Source organism: Euwallacea similis, chromosome 5, assembly GCF_039881205.1.
Source record: "Euwallacea similis isolate ESF13 chromosome 5, ESF131.1, whole genome shotgun sequence".
Taxonomy (NCBI): Eukaryota; Metazoa; Arthropoda; class Insecta; order Coleoptera; family Curculionidae; genus Euwallacea; species Euwallacea similis.
The window spans coordinates 1,006,018-1,022,049 of NC_089613.1; the positions used below are offsets into that span (position 1 = coordinate 1,006,018).

The 16,032-nt window shown below is 36.6% G+C and overlaps 1 protein-coding gene across 1 annotated transcript; it reads left to right on the forward strand.

Moving 5' to 3' along the window:
* The first annotated feature begins 1,309 nt into the window (after positions 1 to 1,309).
* Positions 1,310 to 16,006, forward strand: LOC136409323 (dynein axonemal heavy chain 7-like). Its single transcript, XM_066390754.1, has 11 exons — positions 1,310 to 1,641; positions 1,684 to 2,059; positions 2,132 to 2,389; positions 2,441 to 2,754; positions 3,069 to 3,304; positions 3,387 to 3,521; positions 3,578 to 3,801; positions 3,851 to 4,146; positions 4,403 to 4,599; positions 5,195 to 7,671; positions 9,544 to 16,006. Exons 1-11 carry the CDS (start codon positions 1,373 to 1,375, stop codon positions 15,742 to 15,744), a joined length of 10,983 nt encoding a protein of 3,660 aa, XP_066246851.1. The 5' UTR covers positions 1,310 to 1,372; the 3' UTR covers positions 15,745 to 16,006.
* Positions 16,007 to 16,032: the final 26 nt, after the last annotated feature.

The window sequence follows — 16,032 nt, forward strand, 5'->3', positions numbered from 1 at the left end:
TACGAAATACGAGGGATTGAAGTTTCGGACCATTTTCATACTTTTTCAAATATCTAGGAAACTACTGAAAATGTGGCAACCTTGCAGCTGTTTCCTTAATTAGCTCCATAAGAAGCCAATTTAGTCTAATTTAATCGAAGTTGTAACTCTCACCGTTTCGGAGATAGCAATGGTAGGCACACCAAAAAAAAACACCCTGTATAGAATGGGATAATTTATTTACGTTTTAAAAAGTTGATAAATTAGGTATGATAAGTTGATTCTGCAGTGATTAATATAGATTAATAATGACCCGGTGAAAGTTATAAAGGTGTATGATTAATAATAAAGTACCCAATAGTGGAAATGTCAACCGTCGTGTCAGTTTTGAAAAACAATTATTCCCCAAACCAAAAAAATTTCAGCGAATTTTCAGATCCATTGTCAAAATCGCTTTTACTTTGACCCGGGAAACCTCTGAGGACTCTAAAACCATCACCGACACCACCATTTGCAAGTCAGTACTTAGCAGTGCGACAGGTATTAATTGTAATATTAAGGGCCACCGCAGCTAAAGATTTTTGTTCACTGCTCACTGCAGTGTGGACACTGCTGAATTGGCATAAAGACATACATACATATGTATGTGTGCATGCACATTCATCGGTTTTAAATTGTCTGATAAATGCATTAACGACATAATAATGCATCTCGATCCGATTAAACTGTCGGATGGCTATTTAGCTGGTGGAGGTCTTAAACTTTAAAATTATAAAATCCGTTTGTAATACCAAAACGCATTTAAGCAAGGGTGTCAGCCAGTAACTTTACCCCAAATCGGTCAAGGCGCAAGAACCCCGGCTGGTTCTAGTCAAATTAGACTGAGAGGTCAGTCTCCTTTTCTCGATTAATTAATTAGGTACTCAAAAAACTAATTTGGCAAAAGCATTCAAAGGCGAAACAGTGTAATGGGCGGCAAAGCGGTACCATGTACTAGTAGAGGATCTGCTTCTTGTCAATATATGATACCGACAGCGTTTGGAAACAGGTCCACGGGGGGAAGAAGAACCACTTTTTTTAATCCATCTAAGGAGCAGATCGAAGCACAGTCCACCCATGTCAAGCCAGGTCATGCCAAGAAGGGCAATGGTGTCCGTCAGGTAATTCTGCTTTTATACAATTTATGCGAAATATGCATATGAGTGTTCCTTCGGTGTATATGGTACACATGAATTCGAGAATATAGCGAATCGGAATGACTTAAGCGAGAAGGTTTGTATAATGTTTTAGGGGTTTCAAAATAAACCACTGATCATGTTTGATCAATACTCTTTTATTTCGTTAAAGCTCCCAATCACTTCATATCGGTTTGGAAATTGTTTTCAAATAACTAATGGCTAATAAACCCTCGAAAAAGTACCATCGCACTAAAGTGCCGGTGCTACCACCCTTGATCAATATCCCCAAAGATTTGTGCGCGGTTTTTGATGTTAGGGCACGAAAAATGGGTCAAATTTCAGACTGTATGATTAAGAATATTGCGAAAACCAGGCGACTGTGCAGATGGGATAAAAGAATAGATATACCAGCAGTTGTCCCAACTACCGTTAATAATTCTATGAGAGAATTTGCAGCAAGATGTCCCATAACTGAAATGTCTCGGTAATTTTAAATAGAACTTAATGTGTTTATACTTTCTTATAGATTTCAGGAAAAAAATATTAGAAATAAAATCAACGCAAAAAAATTAGAGCTTCGATTTCCGCAGCTTTTGAACGATATTATGCGCGATTCCAAACAGGAATTCAAGAACATAACCCACTGCGCAGGCATGAATTTGAAATTCAAGGAAAAATGTCCTGAAAATTTCAGAATTAGCGACTATAGATTTCTAGGTCGAACTGAACAATATGACAAATTTATCTGCATTAGAAAGCAGTTTGCAATACGCTGGATTCTACATTATCCAGTAATGAAGAATTTCCTGGAAACTTGTCTCGCTGAACTGCCCAAAGAATTGATAAAGTTGGACATCCAGAAAGTATTGGAAGTTTATGAATTGAAGGCAGTTTTCAAAGAGGTGATTTTAAATTTGAATTAAGCACATTTTTATGAGAAAAAATCGCGTATCTATGTAATTTTTGCTTTCTAGAAAATATTAATGTCTTCATGCTCTCTTCAAGATTTTCACAAAATCTTGTGCAATATCTTGGATAAAAACCCGGATGTGATCTTCCAAAAACGTCCTCTCAAATTTCTCCCTGCGTGTACCATGTTGCTGTCAAAATATATCAGTAAAAGCATTGCTCATACCATGGAATATGTTGTCAAATTTACTCAAAGCCGTCCATATTTGAAACTGCATGTCGATTTTGCAGGAAAGTTGATTATGAGTCCTCCAGAAACCGAGGTGAGACTCCGTTGTAAAATATCTTTATGATTTTTAGAATTAATATTTTAGGTAGTAAAGCTTTTTCATGGATTACTGAATGATTTAATAAGCTTGGGGGAGGATTTGAGGGTGATGGAGAGAGGACGGATTAAAGGGCAGGAAATGAGGAAGATTTGTTTGTGCCTGACTGAAGAGTTTATTTTGCAATGCAAAAGTACTATTAGTAGTAACATTAGGGAGTTATATCAGCCCGTTGAAGGTTATTTGAACATCCTCGAAAAGCGCTTTGAGGGGGTATATAAAGATATAATTAGTGAATGTTCTGCACAGTCTAGTGATGTTTTGTTCGACGATGGCTGTCAGAGGATAGAGTTTTATAAAAGGTTTGAATTCTTTTTATTGCAAAAAAAACCTTTTTTGGTTTCTGGGTGATTTCTCAAAAATTGCTTATATTATTAGAATAACTTCCCTATTTTATCAACCTAATATCAATTTGAACAATGAACAATTTAACATTTTTTAAAAATAGGGCAATTTGGATATTACCCTGCATTGGCAAATTTTCGCAATCACTCAGTAGATTTTTCATCAAATAGGGCTTCCCCTCAAACCTGACTACCGCGAACGTTGACTAACTCACCTATATTTGTTAATTTTCAATTGAAAATATATTTACAGATACTCTAATTCTTAACAGGTACATTCACAATGTTACCCAAATCCCCGACAACGAGTATTTCGACATCGGACAGATGGATTTAATTCCCTATAGGACGAAATTACATGCAGGGCTAAAAATGATTACCGACTCAATTTTTCGCAACTTGTCCTCACAACATTTATGGGAAATCAACGATATTTGCGATAGTTTTCAGTTGATTAAATCGCGAGCCTTGCAACAGCCTTTGACCACCGAAGAATTGATTGAAATTGGTAATAAAATGAGGGTAAAAAAATCATGGCCTATGTAACTAAATTATCAGGAAGATCGTATAATAATTAAAACTTTCTGAAGGGAAATTCATGTCCTGGGTGCGCAATGAGCAGCTTGAGACTTTGAACTGCAGACTTCAGATCTCATTGATGTCGCTGTCAAATTTGATCACCATAGGGATTCTGGATGAGTATCATATAAAAAGAAATTGCGAAGGTTGTAGTCAAAATGAAAATTTTTTTGCAATTTTTGTAAGTTAACATGTATTTCAGCAATAAACTGGCTGGATTTTATTTTCCCTATAATCGAACAGCATTCAATCAATTACGAGCAGCTGAAATTCGAGGCTGAGGACAAACTGCAGAAAGTGATTGAGGACATCAATATCCTCATTATCAATACCTATCCGCTGCTAGTGATTTTGGACGAAATGGACGATATTAAATGTGCCCGAAAATATCTCAATAAGATCACTCTGCAGATGGCTAAAATCAAGGTATTCTTGAAATTTTTATAAGTTCAGTTTGGTGTAATAATGCGTACAGGAAATTCAACTGCAAATTGAGTGGGTAAACAAGGAAGAAGTTTGCCTCAATTTCCCCAAATCCTCATATCCGGAATTTGATAATCTAAAAGACTATGTATACCCCTTTTACCATCTCTTGAAGCTAAGCCTCGATGTGCAGAAACACGTTTCAGTGTGGCAATATGGTCAGTTTGACCTACTTGACTACGAATCCGCCAATCAGACAGTTGAAAAATTCTGTGCAGAACTGAAAGAAATCAAGAAAACCTACAGGAAAAAGCTGAGACAGGCGCAGGATGAAAATTTACCTATCAGGTTTAAATTTTACTTCAGAACAAATGGGTCTGTTTCAACAGACAAGAAAACTAATTTTCGATTGTCAAAAATATTTGCAGTCCATTTACAACTAGTTTTCTTTCCTGTTAACAGAGCTCATGTAGGGTGATCATTAAAAAAACTCAAGTAAATAGTAAATTGCTTAAATAATGTTCTGCGGTTACGGTTTACGTCCTACTACGAGATAATGATCACCCGTTATGGACAAAAACCCACTGAAAAATAAATTATACAGATTTAAAGGTACTGTAGACGATCCAGATATCTTGAACTGGCCAGCGCCCTTGAAGCTCTGCGGCATGTCCTTGAATGTTCTGGAAGAGTTTAAACCTGCTTTGGTGGTGATGAAAATCATGTGCAATAAGGCATTGAGGGCCGCACATTGGAGGGCCATGTCTGAAATTGCCGGCTTCGACTTGATGCCTAATGCAGGTGAGATTTTTATTAATGTTTGAAATATTATCAGTTAAATGTGAAATTGGCATATTAAATGCAGGAAATGTCTGTCCTGATTGGCTGATTATTATTATATGTATTTATTTTACTTTTGGATTTCTGTTACGTGAACCTATAAAAGTAGAGAGAGATCATTAAAAAACCATAAGTAAGAGTTGAAATATTAAAGTAATCTTTTGGATAAATCAGATGTTTGATGGTAAATAACAAATGGCTTAATCAATATGGTTCGTTTATGATTTATTCCTTATTACAAGGATTGTTTAATTATCCGTTAAAACATTCTCTTTAATTAACGTTTACATTGTATTATGAAATGTCTCGAATCTAGATATAACCGAATATGTTCATCAAACATTAAAGAGCTATCTTAATCTTCTAAATTAAAAAAAATCTCCTTGGGCTTTTGAAACTATCTAGGCCATTGATTTTTTCTCAATTTATTCCTTGAACATGGCAGAACAAATATTAAAATGTTCAACTTTCTCTGTTTAATAACAGAGATGTATTGATTATAAGGTCAAACCTGTCATACAATCGCACATTTCATATTAACACCATGCATTTACAGGCACAACTTTGAAGAAAATGGTCGAATTCGATCTCAAAGACAACCTCAAGGACTATGAAATCATCTCATTGTGCGCTACCAAAGAAGAAACTCTTTTCAGACACTTAAAAAGCCTAAAAGAGCATTGGAAAAGTGTTTATTTCACCATCAATGCAGATAATTATTTCCTTGAAAATTTCGATCAAATCCAGGAAATCGTTGATGAGCAAATCATGGAAATATCTAGAATGCGTGGTATGGTGTTTGTGAAACCATTTGAGAGTGAAGTTGAAGATTTTTACGAAACCTTAGTGAAGATTCAAAATGTTGTGTACGACTGGAACATTTTTCAAGAGTCTTTGAGTATTTTAAGCTCTATCTTCACCCTCAATGAACAAATCTCTCAAATCTTTTTCCAAGAAAAAATTTGGCTGGAAAATATAGGCGAGAAGCATTTGATGTTCTATATAGAAACCTTCAAAAATTCCTCCAGAAAAGTTATTGAGATTGTAGAAAAAAGCAACTTTTACCGTGATTTGAAGGAAGCATTATTCACACTTGAAAAAATCCAGAAAGGCATTGACCAGTATTTAGAAACAATTCGCGTTAGATTTCCAAGATTATTCTTAGTCTCAGACAAAGAATTAATGCAATTGCTCTCAAGAAACATTTCCGACAATCAATCATTGCTTCAGAAGATTTTTCCAGGAATTTATCAACTACAACTCAGTAACCACAGCGTAAAAGCAGTACTGAGTAGCTGTCAAGAGCAACTGCGATTAAAAAACCCAGTGAAACTTTCAATGAAACTGGAAACTTTCCTTGAAACACTAGATATAGAAGTGCGCAATAGTTTGAAACACAAGCACTCGGAGTGCTTTAAAATCTTCAAGAAAACCCCTCTAAGGGAGCTAATGAAGAAATACCCCCAACAAAGCCTTCAAGTAATGGCTCAAGTCTTCTGGACCGATCAAGTTGAAAATGGATTGAAATTGCCTCATAACATTAAACTATTAATGCTGAAACGCAGACTGGATAATAGGATTGAGGAGAAAATCCTGGAAATAAAACTTCAAGAAACTAATTTCCTACAAAGGAATATAATCCAGAATTTACTGATGGTAGATTTGAACTTAAAGTATTTTCTACAGAGCTTTGTTAAAGATGGATTAGTGATTGATGATCATCATTTTGATTGGCAGAGGCAACTGCGATTTTACTGTCAAAATTCTGTTTGTTTTGTGAGGTTTATGAATCATGTGATGGATTATGGGTATGAGTATCTGGGCAATAATGGGCAAATAATGCTCTCTTCACAGACTGAGCGCTGCTACGTCACACTACTTATCGCATATTTTAATAATTTCTTTGGGTTTCTCAAGGGAGCAGATCAAACTGGAAAGTCTGTTACTGTAAAATATTTAGCAGAAACTCTTGGGAGAGCTTATTATTCATTCAGCTGCATTTCGAAGCTTAAAGTAAATGAAGTGAGGAGGGTTCTCAAGGGGGTTTTTCTCATTAACTCCTGCTGGATTAATATAAAACATATTGAGAAGGTAAAACTTGAAGTACTTAGCAGTATTTCTCAGGAATTAAGGAATATTCTGGACAAAAGACCTATGAAGAATTTTATAGTAATATGTCAATCTTCTGCTTCAGCGCAGCTACCTGAGAATTTTAAGTCAATGTTCAGGGCTTTTAGCTTATCAACGCCTCATTTAGAGATCATTGCAGAGGGGCTTTTTGCATCTCTCGGAGTGTCCAACTTCAAAAATTGTTCAAAGCGTTTGTGTCTTTGTTTACGGCTATTGGAGGATCTCATAGGCACTGAAAAACATTACATTTTTAAGCTAACACAACTCAAGAAAGTTGTGACGAATTTCCAGAAGCTACAAAGCTCTGAGAGTGACAACTTCAAAATTTTAAGTTCCAGCATTAGACAGGTGTTTTTTTCTCAATTATTACCTCATGATATAGTCATATTCCAGAAATTTCTTTCCGACGTTTTTGTCGACATTTCATCCATACCCCAAAATTTGAACAACATCTCAATAAAAGCAGACTATTCTCAAGAGTTCCTAATTAAAACTCAGGAGGTCTTTGATTGTTTAACTCAACCCAGGGCTAGCCTAATCCTGCTGGGAGACTCTGGAACTGGAAAAACTACCTCTCTAAAACTTTGCCATAAATTCAAGTCTAACGTAAAATTACACATCTTCAGTCCCAGTTGCATTGACTATGAAACCTTCATTGGAGAACCCTCTAAAAATGCCCACGTTAAATGGAGAGATGGAATATTACTGTCTGTTTTAAAGAGTTCGGAACAGGACAATTGGATTTTGTTCGATGGGAAAATGGAACAGGATTGTATCAGTGATATGTTGGAGGTTCTAGATGAAAGGCAGCTGTTTCTGGAGTCTCTAGAACAAGTTAGGATTGTGGACAACGTGGCGTTTGTGTTTGAAACCACGAAATTGGTGTCTTGGAGTCCGGCAATGGTAAGTATTTGTTGAATAGGGTTTCTGAAAGGTGGTTTAAATTGCTTTACAATTATCTGATTAACAAAAAAAAAGTGTATGCATATGAATAAAATAATGAAAGCTAGGACAGAATTTCTTTAAAAAAATCATTTTTGAATTTTTGAATAACGGCCACATATATTAGGTGTATACCTATGACTCCGCGTTTTTTTACGCATTTTCAACTGCTTGAAACTGTATAAATTTATTACCAATGTTTATTAAAAATAATTTCCATCGTTAATGACAACATTTTCCCAGAGATTAGGCAGTTTATAGATTCCATCGTAAAAAAATTCGTCAGTTTTGAAGCGATCCATTCATCAAGCCATTCTTGGACTTCTTGGCGATTCTGGAAGCGTTGCTCTGGCAAACCGTGAGCCATTGAACGGAAAAGGTGATAATCCGACGGGGCGATATCTGGCGAGTATGGCGGGTGCGGTAAGACTTTCCATTTGAAATCCTTCAAGGTGTTCTTGACTGGTTGAGCGACATGAGGCCTTGCGTTGTCATGAAGCAGTATGACTTTGTCGTGTCGATCCGCCCATTCTGGCCTCTTTACTGCGAGTTGATTACGCAACTGCACTAGTTGTTGGACGTAACGATTGGCAGTGACTGTTTCGCCAGGTTGGAGAAGCTCGTAATAGAGTACGCTGCGCTGGTCCCACCAAATGCAGAGCAATACCTTCTTCCCGTGGATATTTGGCTTTGCGGTTGAAGTTGTTGGCTCACCCGGGCTTACCCATGATTTTTTCCTCTTTGGATTGTCGAAGTAAAGCCATTTTTCATCTCCGGTCACGATACGATGTAGAAAAGACTTTCTTTGAAAACGTTCAAGCAAGATCTCACACGTCGTTTTTCGTTGCTCTTTGTTCCTTTCCGTCAATTCATAAGGCATCCATTTTCCTTCCTTCTGAATTTTTCCCATAGCGTGAAGACGAACCGAAAGCGTTTTCTGCGTGACGTTAAGGGAAGATGCGAGCTGTTCTTGCGTTTGCGCGGCGTCTTCGTCCAACAAAGCCTGCAGTTCTTCGTCTTCAAATTTTTTCGATGGCTTACCATGCTCCTTGTCGTTGAGGTCGAAATCACCTGATTTGAAGCGCTGAAACCATTGTTGGCAAGTTCTTATAGACGCAGCACCATTGCCATAAGCCTCAACGAGCATTTGGTGAGCGGCAGTGGCGTTTTTCTTAAGATGGAAAAGGAAGAGCAAAGCTTCCCGCAAATGATGTTTATTCGGCACAAAATTGGACATATTTAAACCTTAATTGAAAAGTTTTAAAAGGTCATATAGCAATTATCATATATAAATAGAAAGCTGGTAATACGGAGTAAAAAATGAAATAAAATTCCTTAAATAAAAAAATATTTTTTCAAAGAAAATAGAACTAGAAATAAAAACGCGGAGTCATAGGTATACACCTAATAATAACAAATGAAGTTGGAAGGGTGGGCAACTGTCTTTCCTTACCATTTCCTCCCTCAATGCACTCTTGCGTATCCAGAGGGTAGAGGGAAAACAAAAGAGCTGAAAATTGAGCTTATCGATTCAACTATTTGTAATATTTAGTAATTTGCTATTTTTCACAATGTTGTTAAGGTGACTACTGCAGGAAAATAACTGGAAATTGCTTGAAACTAATATTTTTTAAATCATTGCAATTAATTTTCGCTAAAAATGCAGAAATCCTTTCGTATGTCAAAAAGTGAAACCTTTATAAGTGACAGATACCGTCCATGTGTCATTCATACATTAATGCGGGTTATTAATGAATGATTTTGTGTACATTAAAAAACTTGTTAGTACACACTCGACGAAAAACGTTCAAAATCAATTTTTTTTTTCCACAGATATCAAGATGCACAGTCATTTACTTCCCGCCTCAAACTGTCCCCTACTTGAGCCTCGTTGATTCCTGGTTGAAAACCTGCAAGTCCTTGTGGCTCCAGGATCACAAATCCCAAATAGAAGCTCTGATCAAATGGTTCTTACCCCCCTCTCTGGAAATCCTTCTCACTTTAAGCTCCTATATTATGCTTAGCCAGAACACTTTAGTCAGTAATGTATTAACGTACTTCCAGCTGATCCTTGATGAAGCATATTCTCAAAATGGCAAAAGAGATGAAGATTTAAAGAACATTTCCGCTTGGATACATGCCACGTTAATCCAGGCGGGAGCTTTAGGACTTTCCAGCTGTATGTCTTGGGAAGAACGGAAGAAGTTTGATGAGTTTTATAAGCAGCTTTGGAAAGGTATTTATGGGTATCCTTCATGTTTGGAAAAATTAGAAGTTGGGGTGCCTGCAGAGGGAATTGTGCTAGATTATTGTTACATGTATAAATTGAGGGGTACCTGGAAGCTTTGGACCGATGTGTTGAAGAATGAGAAGATGGTGGATATGACAGTGCCCACTGTTGATACGATTAGAGTCAACTTTATTCTGGATTTGCACTTGAAGTATAATAAAAAATTGTTGATAGTTGGGCCGAGAAATACTGGAAAATCTTTAGCTTTGAAGAATTGTATTAGGAAGTTGGATGAAAATGATTTTGATCAGGCATTTTTCTGCTGTGGCAATTTTCTAAGTGCAAATAATTTATTCAAAGAATTATTGCAATACAAGTTAAATCAGCGCAGTAAGCGCTTAGTGTGTTTCTTGGACGACTTAAATTGTTCCCGCAAAGATTCAAATGTTCTGGAACTATTGAGGCTCCTTATAGATCACAATTTATCCCCAAATTTCCATGAGAAACTGGAAAAAACTAACTTTATAGCCTCAGCACTTAATGAAGTTTTACCTAGGAGGCTCCTCAAGAACTTCAATGTTTTTGGAATTAGCGAATTTACTAATGAAAGTTATTGTAAGATTTTTAGTCAAAGTCTGTTTTATTCCTGGAAAAAATCTGGATTTCCTGGAGATATACTGAATTCTGTTGAAACATTAATTGGAGCTTCAATGAAAATTTATCTGCAGTTAAAGGAGTCGTTGAAATGCTATTTGAGGAGTTTTTTCGATATAAAGGGATTAGCGAGGATTCTTAAGGGTTGTACGTTTCTGAAGAAGGAGACTTTTGATGGAAACAAGAAAATTTATCTCAAATTGTGGGTGCATGAATTAGTGAAAGAGTTTTTGGATTGTTTGGATAATTTGGATGACTTCAAAAAGGGTCTAAATCTCATCAAAGTTGCATTATACGAGAACTTCGAAGAGGATGCATCAGAAATCTTTGGAGAAAATTATGAAAACTGGATTTTAGACAAGATTTATTTTGGCTTCAAATCAAATGGCTGCTATGAAGAAATAAATTTCAAAGATAACTGCAAGCAGTTGCTGCAAGATTACAACAACAAATTTCCTAATTTGAACCTACTATTCTTTGATTATGCTCTAGAAAAGATGGCAATTTTATGCAGGCTTTTATCAATTTCTAATGAAACAATTTTGCATTTGGGCCTCACAGGTCGTGGCAGAAAGTCTTTGACTAAATTCTGTAGCTTTATTTGTGATCAAAATTATTTCCAATCCAGTTTCGTTCGTGATAATAAAAGCTTGTTAAAGGACTTCAAAATGGTGCTTAAAGAGTGCGGATATATGGCAAAGAAGACTGTTTTCTTTGTCTCTGAAGAGTTACTAAACGAGGAGTTTTTGACGGTAGTTGATCATTATTTGAGAGATGGAGATGTTACTGATTTTTATAATCCAAAAGAGAAACTGGAGATTTTGGAGGTTACAAGACTAGGGGCCCAAGGAGGGAATAAGAATTTAGATATAAGTCTCCAAAAGGTTTTTAAATTCTTTAACAAGCAATGTAGAGAAAATTTGCACTTAACGTTATCCTTTAATATTGGAGATCAGCTTAAAAGAAAAATTTCCTCTTACCATTCATTAACTACTCGATGTAGCACAGTTTTCTGGCATTTATGGCCAGAAGAAGCTTTGCACTTCATCGCAAATCACTACATTGAAAATTCCCTTATTGACAAATCAATTTCTAAACAAATTTCTGCAGCTGTAGTTTTCATGTTTAAAACCTCCGAAACAACTTCAAAATCTTTCATTCACTTCAATAACCTCTTCATTGACTTAGTAGTTAAAAAGCGGAAATCTCTCATAGCAAAAAAAGCCAGATTTCAACAGGGTTTGGCCAAATTGTCTTATGCGTCATCTCAGATTTGCAACATGCAAAAAGCCTTAGCAGAATATCAGCCTCAACTTGAGGAAATGACTAGAAATGCTGTGGAGATGACTGAACAAATCGCCTTGGAAAGTGAGGAGGTGGAGAAGGCCTCAAATTTAGTAAGGGAGGATGAGAAAACTGCAAGTCGACAAGCAATTGTGGCTCAAGAGTTGAAGTCTGAGTGTGAGTCAGAGTTGGCGCAGGCCATTCCAATTTTAGAAGATGCTATTTCCGCCCTAAACACTCTTAAACCTTCAGATATTACTTTGGTAAAATCAATGAAAAATCCCCCGGACGCAGTAAAATTGGTTATGGCCTCAGTTTGCGTAATCAAAGAAGTGAAACCTGATAAAATCCCTGATGCTAGCACTGGTCGTAAGACTTATGACTATTGGGGTCCCTCAAAGAGAATTTTAGGCGACATGAACTTCCTTCAAACCCTCAAAGACTTCGACAAAGACCACATCAAACTCGAAATCATAAATAAAATTCGAAAAGAATTCCTCCCTCATAAAGATTTCAAGCCCCATGTGGTTGCTAAAGCTTCAAGCGCAGCTGAAGGCCTCTGCAAGTGGATTATTGCCATGGATATGTATGATAAAGTGGCGAAAGAGGTGGCCCCGAAGAAAGTTAAACTTGATAAAGCAGAGAAGGAGTATGCGCAGACTATGCGAGTTTTGAATGAGAAGAAGGAGGAGGTGGTGAGGATTGAAGAGAAATTGGCACAGCTAAATTTGCTTCTGGATGAGGCCGTTAAGAAGCAAGTGAAACTGCAAAGTGAAGTTGATTTGTGCAACAGGAAATTGAGCAGTGCGCAGAAACTTATTGGAGGACTTGGAGGAGAGAGACAACGCTGGAGTGAGGCTGCTGAGAGGCTACAACGGCATCTTGATGATTTGCCTGGAGATGCTCTTTTAAGCTGCGCATTAGTTGCATATTTACCACAATTGTCCCAGCAAAAAAGGAATGAGAAACTTCTAGTTTTTAGAAACTTTATTGAAAATCTTCAAATTCCTATAACCAAGAGAGAATATTTTAAGTTTTCCGCACTTTTAGCAAATACTTCCAAAGTAGAAACTTGGATAGAAAACGGATTATTGCCCTCAGAATTCTTCATAGAAAACGCCCTCATTCTATACAATTCAAAGTTTCACTGTCTTATTATAGATCCAGAGTTTCAAGCCCAGCAGTGGATCATCAAAACTGAGGCCGGAAACAACCTCTTACAAACCAAACTCACCTTCAATGATTTTCTGCCTCAGTTGAAATACTCTCTCACTCAAGGACTGAGAATCCTTATTAAAGATCCTCAGGGATTTATCCCATTATATCTCACAGAGTTTTTGTCGCAAGAAAAAAGCCCCGTCATTATAGATTTAGAGGAAGTGGAGGTGCATAGTGACGCAAAAACGTATTTAATTGGGTGTAAGAGTAATGCGAAATACAGTGAGGAGATTTGTAGTAAAATTACTGTTATAAACTTTCAGTTAACAGAGGAAATTTTAACCGAAAATCTGCTGACGGCTGTAATAGAGATTGAGAGGCCGGAATATAGGAAGATGAATGAGGAACTTTGGGAAATGACCAAGAGCTCTAGAGAGGAGCTTAAAAATCTGGATTCAAAGATACTCGACACTCTCTGTGAGAGTAAAGCGGATATTCTAGAGGATGAGGCAAGTATTTATATCCTGGATCAATCAAAGCAACTGAGCCAAGAAGTTAAATTGAAACAAGCTCAGACTCAGAAAATTGCTGAAATCATCAGTGGATTCAAGCAAAATTATCGGGATGTGGCCAAATATGTTTCCAGACAATTCTTCTCCATTAATAATCTCCAAAAGCTCCATCACAGCTACCAATTCTCTCTTAAATGGTTTAAAAACATCTATTTTATGTCCATATTAAACGCAGGCAAATCTAAGGATATTCAAACTCGCTGCAGGAATATTTGCCAAACTTTTACCCTGGATTTATTTCAGTCCATCAACAAAGGGCTGTTTGAAAGGCACAAATTACCGTTTGCCTTTTGGCTCTCTTTAAGTGCAGCCGAAACTGAAATTAATAAGGAAATAAAACTTTTGAAACCTCATTTTATGAGGCAAAAGATCTGTAAATTTATAAAACAGACTTTAGGTCCTAAATTCTTAAAACCCTCATTCATGGATATGCAACAAATCTACAATGAATCTCATAGTTTAATGCCAATTATCTTCCTCTTAACTCCAGGTTTAAATATTCTCAAGCACCTGCGCAGATTCGCCCAATTAAAGCTGGTTCTCCACAAGTTCCAGCATTTCAGCCTAGATGGCTCCAATTGCACTGAAGCCGAAGATTTGATTCAGAAATCTCGGATTGAAGCTTCTTGGGTACTCCTGGAGAATTGCCATCTTGCTCCCAATTGGTTGTGGGAGTTGGAGAGGGTGTTGGAAGGGATGGACTTTGAGAACACTCATGAAAATTTTCGTCTCTTTCTTTCTATAGATTCAAGTGTAGAAGTGCCCTTGGAGATGATCCAGAATTGCGTGAAGGTTGTTTGGGAGAATCAAAGAGGGGTAAAAAATGGATTATTGGAGGCTTATCATAGATATCCAATAAATGTAGATGATTATTATTATGGATGTCCTGGACGACAGGAAATGTTCTCAAAGTTGTTATATGGTTTAAGCAGATTTCATTTTGTTCTATTGAGGCGTTGCATGAATTGGAACTTGAGTTACAAATTTGAGGAGGCAAATTTGGAGCTTTCTCAATGCTTTTTGAGGCAATTTGTCAATGAGGAAAGCTGTTTATTCGAGAAGCTTTACTATGTCATTGGAGAGTGTATTTATGGGGGAAGCTTAGAAGTTATTGAAGAGAGAAGATGGATAGAGGAGGTTTTAAAGAGCTGCTTAAATGATACAGAAAAGAAACTCTCAAAATATGATAGAAGGGATTATATACAGCTGATTCAAAATTTGCCAGATGAGGCTGCCGAAGACCTGTTTTTGAGTCACTATCAATTTATTGAAGAGGAAGCAAAAGAGGATCTTTTAGAAAACCTTGCCATTTTAACACGTTCTCCTGAGGAGACTTGCCTAATTCCAAATTCCAACTTCCTTATACTAATAATTGAAGATTTACTCAATATTTTCCCAGAAAATATATCTCAACAAAACTCATCAAAACTTGCATTGAAAGAATTAAAACTATATGAAAAACTATTGCTGCGCATTCGAAGTAATCTTGAAGACTTAAAGGCCTCATTGCTGGGCTTCAAGATTTTGGATCATGATCTTGAAGCGGTGGCTTCAGATTTATCGCAAAACAGAATCCCCAAAAGTTGGTTAAAGCTTTGTTACCCCACTTTGCAAAATCTTGGAAATTTTGCTAGAAATTTCCGGGAAAATGTGATGTTCTTCGAGAATTTTAATCAAAAAGAGGTTTTAGTACGTGCCTGGTTTTTTCCCAGGGTTTTAATTGCTGCTTTGAAGATTAATTTTGCCAAAAATTTTGGAGTGAAAATTGAGGAAGTAGGACTAAAGTATGAAGTTGTTGAGAAAAATTTTGAAGAAGGGACTATAGTCCTTAGAGGATTGTCTCTTTTGGGTGCAGGATATGATTCTGCACATGGAGGATTGATAGAGCTTTTGCCAGATATTTCCTACAGCCCTTTAAACGCTCTCATTCTTAAACCTATAGTGCTTTCAGGGTTAACGCCTCAAAAGGAGGTGTCAAAGTGCAGATTAAGCGTTTTTAAAACCCAAATAAACGCCGATGGGGTAGTTTTTCTGTCTGGCAATCGGGTAATTTCAGTGGAGTTAAATTGTAGTAAAACTTGTAATTTTTGGATCAAAAGAGGGGTGTATCTTCTTTCTGAAATAATTCATAATTGAAGTGATTGGGAGAAAACCCTGTTTATTTATTTCTGGTTGATTTTGCTCTATGTACTTATATCTAAAATATTTACTTATAATAATCTCAATAGATAAACCAAAATATTGCCGATGAAATGTTCAACGTGCCTAGTTCGGAAGTAGCTTTTGGTAAGTTTTATAACCAAAAAATTATAAATAAAAGGGGAATTAAATTCTAATGCATTCGTTAAAATTTAACTTTAACCCAAGAACAGACAGTTGATGAACTCTTTGAAAAATCCGATGCGGGCGAGATGCGAGGCGATT

Coding starts and splice junctions, on each gene's coding strand:
- LOC136409323 (XM_066390754.1), top strand. CDS start 1,373: ATGGCTAATAAACCCTCGAAAAAGTACCATCGCACTAAAGTGCCGGTG. Junction 3,522..3,577: donor TATAAAAAGAAATTGCGAAG/GTTGTAGTCAAA, acceptor CATGTATTTCAG/CAATAAACTGGCTGGATTTT. Junction 4,600..5,194: donor CGACTTGATGCCTAATGCAG/GTGAGATTTTTA, acceptor ATGCATTTACAG/GCACAACTTTGAAGAAAATG.